The sequence below is a fragment of the Propithecus coquereli genome, unplaced genomic scaffold (genome assembly GCF_000956105.1).
Source record: "Propithecus coquereli isolate 6110/MARCELLA unplaced genomic scaffold, Pcoq_1.0 Scaffold15, whole genome shotgun sequence".
Classification (NCBI taxonomy): Eukaryota; Metazoa; Chordata; class Mammalia; order Primates; family Indriidae; genus Propithecus; species Propithecus coquereli.
Genome location: NW_012139413.1, coordinates 9,144,410 through 9,150,370, shown reverse-complemented (window position 1 = coordinate 9,150,370; position 5,961 = coordinate 9,144,410). Strand labels below are relative to the sequence as shown.

At 35.8% G+C, this 5,961-nt stretch overlaps 1 protein-coding gene across 1 annotated transcript in view; it reads right to left on the bottom strand.

Moving 5' to 3' along the window:
* NAALADL2 (N-acetylated alpha-linked acidic dipeptidase-like 2) overlaps positions 1–5,961 on the bottom strand; it is a 1,013,114-nt gene that overhangs the window by 979,211 nt on the left and 27,942 nt on the right. The window contains exons 2-3 of the mRNA XM_012640170.1: positions 3,504–3,524; positions 1,836–2,339 (exon numbers count right to left, since the gene is read on the bottom strand). Coding sequence (XP_012495624.1) covers positions 1,836–2,339; positions 3,504–3,524 — 525 coding nt within the window. The remainder of the gene's footprint in view (positions 1–1,835; positions 2,340–3,503; positions 3,525–5,961) is intronic.

Sequence of the window (5,961 nt, the reverse complement as noted above, 5' to 3'; positions counted from 1 at the left end):
TGATGAAAAATAACAGTAGGAATCTTTGATGTACAGAGTTAAGGCTCAACTTACTTAGTAAACACAGGAACTGATAATAAGTCATGTGTTTTATGGGGTTCTTCTATTTTCTTTATTTTTTAATATCATCCCTGAATCAGCTAGATCTATTTGTGACAGGCCCCTTGCCTTTGTCCTGCTCCAGCCTATATAAGGCAGGGGCCGAATCCATTCAGGATGAGTTTTCCAGGCTGTGTCAGCAGCCTCCTGCTGGGATCAGCCAATGGGACAACTGATAGGACAACAGGGACAGGAAGAAGTTTAAAAGGTGGGATATTTCTCTCGATCTTCAGTGGTGTCTCCAGCTAAGTCTATGTCCCCCTCTGCACTTGCGTATGCAGAAAGTACCAGCTCCCACCACGTTAGGCCCACTCTCTTTGTCCCGGCAACCTAGGTTTGGGAATAGCTTCATTTTGTTGTTACGCTCTGGGCTGCCTCAGAATTCCCTGATTAGCTTCTCAGTTCTTCATCACAGATGGAAGCATTTCCCTACTTTCAGTGCCCTCAACTTTAAATATTCAGAGAGTTTTCTGTTGTCTTCATTGCATTCTGACTGATACAATCATTCATTATAAGACAATGGCATATTTTTTCAGTTCAATATAAATACTTTATATGAGAAATATCATAGAAAGTGTTATTACCTGCATGGTATATGTCTGGGGATGCTTATACAGTATTGAATATAAGACACAGAAGGGTGTAGGAAACACATTATTATCAGTCACCCAGGCATGAGCTTCAGGAAAAGCATTAGAATTCACCAACATCAATACACCTGATATTTCAGTACATTGAATTAAATGATACCTATTCAGTGAACATGGTTTCTTGAGAAAAATCCCTAGACAGGCACACCTGCCAACATTTAGGCTGTAATAAATCAGTACAACCTTAAAAAATATCCTGGAGAAGTAATACATCTACTCTGTTTGCCTATAAACAACATACATGATTTACTTAGTACTGTCCTTTTTCTGCAAATATGGAAGATATATGTGGAAGATAATATCCAGTTTTCCCCTTCCACTTCCTCACTTTGTTAAACATGTAAACTAGGAAGCCCTTTACAACTCAACATGTATTCTAATAATATAACAAACATTTACAGGTTATCCACCATTATATGACATCAGTGAAGCATTTCCCCAAGAACTCAGCTTAAGGCATGAATAAGAATATTTTCTTATAATTTAGCTTAAAAATTGACACATTCTGGTTAAAGAGGTCACATGCAAATCCACCCTAAAGAGAGAGATGAGCTTTTGGAACTGTCCAATGTATAAAACCCAGTATGTTTAAATAGAAAGCACTTATTGGGAAGCTCAGGGATGCCGGAGACCAAACACTATCAGTGCATATCTCAGTAACTGAAGACAGCTACTTCAGCCCATAAAGCAGGTTTATTTTATCCTGACATCATTAAAATTTTCAATCATATGGCTAATGCCCTAGTTTTTATTACATGCAAAGCTGGCAATCTTTGCTTCTCAATTTGGCCTAACTGGGCTTCCCAAGAGGGAGAAAACACATTGGCTGTAGTCTTTTAGTCTTTATAGTATTCATGATTCTTACAATTAATTAATAAAACTGCATCATAAATTTGTATTTCAGTACCATAAATCTAAAAATATGCACCCCATCTTTGAAGTTTCTATTCTTATTGTGCTGGAAAGTTATGTTTCTCAGCTTGCAAAAATGATTTAAACCATGGCAAAATCATCAATTCAATACTCTTTATGAGACATCTTTCTCAAGAAATGCAACCAACCAACATCCATTTCTTCTACACCTACCTGAAAGACTTCTTAATGTCTTCTGCTTGGATTGTCTTGAGAATTTCTTGGTATAACTGAGGATAAACTGTTTCCGAAGATGTTGCATCTGAAGGGCAATTTTTATGTGCATAATAACCTATCACAATTCCAAAAATAAATAAAATAGTGGCTGTGCAAAGTATTTTTAAAAGGTAGCAAAAGTTGCAGCGGTTGCTCTTTGGTGCAGGTCTTGCATAATGGGTAATGTAGTCAGATTCTTCTTGAAGTCGCTGGAACCTTCCTTTCGGTGAAATTGCTGGTTGAATGGAATCAAGATTGAGGTCTGCAGTCTCTGAGTGCCCCAGGTTCTGATTCTCAGCACTGTCTAGCTGGAACTGGTCAAAACCAGGCTCCTCCAGTTCCTTCTCCATGTCCCACTCTAAGTCAAGGGCAGTAGCTTGAAGGTCATCATTGTCTAAGAACTGTGAGTGTCCTGGAGCTCTTTGATCTGCATTGACCTTCTGATAGGCCATCTTCTTACCTGTGAAAACAGAGAAATATATTTTCTTAAAATAAGAAATTAAAAAAAAAACTTGCAAGGTAAAAAAAAAAAAGAAGAAGAAAAGAAAAGAAAACCATATGAGTGCCCATAAAATTTTAGTGCTTATAATCAGAGGAAATACATTCTCCCTATAGAATGTCATATTTTATTTAATTATTTAATCTTATGATTTTCTGTAGATATTACTATAGGAAAGGAAGACAAAAAATAAAAGTAGAAGGTACTTGGTGAAAAAGCTATGAGAAAACATAAAATTACACACGCATACAAACATACATACACACACAATCTCTGAACCTCAAGAGAGTAACAAAAGTCACAAATATATAATTGCACTGGAGAATAATTAATGTATTACAATCAAGGCAACATTAAACTTACACATTTGCAAAATAACTTTAAAAATTAAGAGCAAAAGCAATAAAGCAATGATTTGGTAAGTTAAAGAGAAAAAAATGAAAGACCTTGGGATGAATACATTGCCAAAGCTAGTTTTAAAAACTCAAATTAAGGATAAGGATAGGCAGAACAAGTAAATGAAGTACCAAATCTACAGACATACGAGCAGCAAAATATGTTATGTCACGTAGTCATAAATCACTAAAAGTACTGGAAAATTTTAAGGCTATCAAAGTGAATCAAGATGTTCCACAGTAATACCGGTGCTTTGAGAGGCTGAGGCAAGAGGATCATTTGAGGCCAGGAGTTCAAGACCAGCCTGGGCTACACAGTGAAACCTTGTTTTAACAAAAAACAAATATATATATATACATATATAAAATTAACTAGGTGTGGTAGTATGCACCTGTAGTCCTAGCTACTCCAGAGTCTGAGACAGGAGGATCTCTTCGGCCTAAGAGTTCAAGGCTGCAGTGAGCTATGATCATGCCACCGTCTGAGTGACAGAGCAAAACTATGTCTCTTAAAAAATAAAATAAAAATAAAATAAAAAAGATGTTCCAAGGAATTAGTGACAGGAATTGGCCTGGCTCAATGAACTTTAAATAAAAGTCTGAGATGGCATCAATCCAAGGAGGAAAGCCTTTTGCCAGCCTAGGAGAGTTTGGCTTCATAACCTTGCTACAGGAGTGGCAGATGGAGGTTCTTCTCCCCTGCACAGTTTTGGATGGCAGTTTGTTGTATCCTGCAGAGTGGTATTAGGATAACTGGGCTAATTAACTGCAAGTGGTCTTAAGTCTGTATTTAGTAACACACTGGTGTATTATGGCAGCAGATTAAGAGTATTTATATTTAAATTTTCTGTGTATTAGATTTGTCACCCCAGCTGGACTCTGAGGTCCTTCACTATATTTTACGATTTTTCTGTATCCCACTGTCGTAGGTAAAGAACAGAACTCAACTGATAATTGATTAGCTAATAGCCTTAGGGATAACGGTTGACAAGTAAATTCTGATGAAAAAGATACAAACAAGGACTTCATGAAAGAGAGCAGAATTATGCACAGATTTATGCCTATATGTAGGTCCAGTCCTGGCTAGCAGAGGCCCATAAATTAAAGTATTCTGAATTTTTAAGATAGTTAAAATATAACTAAATATTAAATTCTGCCAAATAAAAATTATAATTCTGACTAAAATTTTCATATGCTACCTAATCATATGCTCTAGGATTGATGCTTAACTAGAGTTGACTCAATAAAGATGAGTATCTAATACATGTCAGGCACTGGGATAGGCAATGAAGACAAAGATAAATGGTTCCCTAATTCCCAAGTACGGAACAATTCAATCAGAAAAATAAATATATAAACAAGCAAGGAAGTCAAGTAAAATGTGTAAAGCACCAGGAAAATTCAGAGGTGATTGATTTTAGCAGATAATGTGTGAAATAATTATTCAAGAAAGTGATCTTAACCCAAATGCCCATCAATTCACGAGTGGATTAACAAAATGTGGTATATGTATGCCATGGAATACTACTCAGCCACAAAGAAGAAGGATGACTTAATGCCTTTTGCAACAATATGGATGGAACTGGAGTCCATTATCTTAAGTGAAGTATCTAAAGAATGGAAAAACAAATACCAGATATACTCACTATTGGAACTAACCGATGAGCACACATGTGCAAAGAGCGAAGTAAAACTCAACGGAAATAAAGTGGGGGCGGGGGAAGAGGAAATGGACGAAAACCTACCTAACGAGTACGATGAACATTATCTGGGTGACGGGCACACTTTTAACCCTGACTTGAGCATTACAAAAGTGATCCATATAACCAAAAACATCTGTACCCTCATAATACTTTGAAATTAAAAAATAAGTGATCTCAGAGTTACTTCTGTTAACAAAGAAGGAAAGTGAGAGGAGGGTATCCAGGCAAAGGAAAATTTACAAACAGGAGGAGAGAATAAAAATGGCTCATTTGAAAAACCTAGAGTGGTATGCTATGGCTGAGGATGGAGCACACGGACCAAAGACGCTGAGAAAAAGCTAGGAAAAGGTGACATTAGGCAAAAAAGTTAACTTCCCTGTAACCCAGGGTCTTCATATGTGAAACGGACATGATAATATTAATATAAACCTCATAGACCTCATAGTGTTGTCATTAGGATTAGTTGAGACAATAAACCTAAAACATATATTGGATAAACATGCATTGGATAGGCTGTATGAGTTAGAAGAGACATTTCTGGTGATCAGAGGAGATAGAACTATCAATGATTGTTGGAAGAAATAAAATGAGTTCAATAATGCAGAAGAAATTACATAATTCTGTGAGAATTATGGTGAAGGTGAGGAGGTTATATAATATTCACACACACATATACTATAATTGTTTGTTTTTTGCTTTTTTATACTTAGTCGATGCATAGAGACTTAAATATAAAAATCACCATGATTTACTAAATGTTATCATGCAGGTGTTATTTGGTTTGTATTAAGACATCAGAAATGGCTCTACATATGGTTTCTTTTTCCCTCCCAACCTCCTTCCCTTCCTCTCTCCCTTCTAGCTTGCCCTTGTTTCCAAAATCGTTCAAGAAAATGCAGCATTTGAATTCTGTCTTTGGTCACATTAAGACAAGAGAAATGGAGTAGCATATGGAAAGTAGTGATAAATATTCAGATAGGCTAGGTGATGGCTGATGAACTGAAAGAGAAAAAAAACAGAATCACGCTTGGTTTAAAGAAAATAATTACAAAAAAATATGAGAGGAAAGGAAAAATCAAAGGTAGTAAAGAATCTCTAAAACACATCATTCTAATTCTGTCACATTACAAAAGAAGAAACTGAGGTCCAAATTTGAATAACCCTGTTAGAATGGAGGAAAGGGATGTTTACATACTCCTTAAATGACTTCTATTTAAAAAAAAATGTGACTAAAAAGTTGCTGATAAACTAATGTGAAATATCTCAGAAATACATTTATTTTAATGTGCATTATAAGCTGCAGTTTCCTAACACTAGTCAATTCTTCTCTTCTTTGGCTTAAACATCAATAAATCGCTGCTACCTTGACATGATATTACGATATTTACTTCTTTAACTGTTCAGCTATGCATTAGAGATTAATTTGCTCAGATATTGTAGCAATGCATTTCTCTAGATTTTTTTCTCGCATTTTAATGAATCAGTGT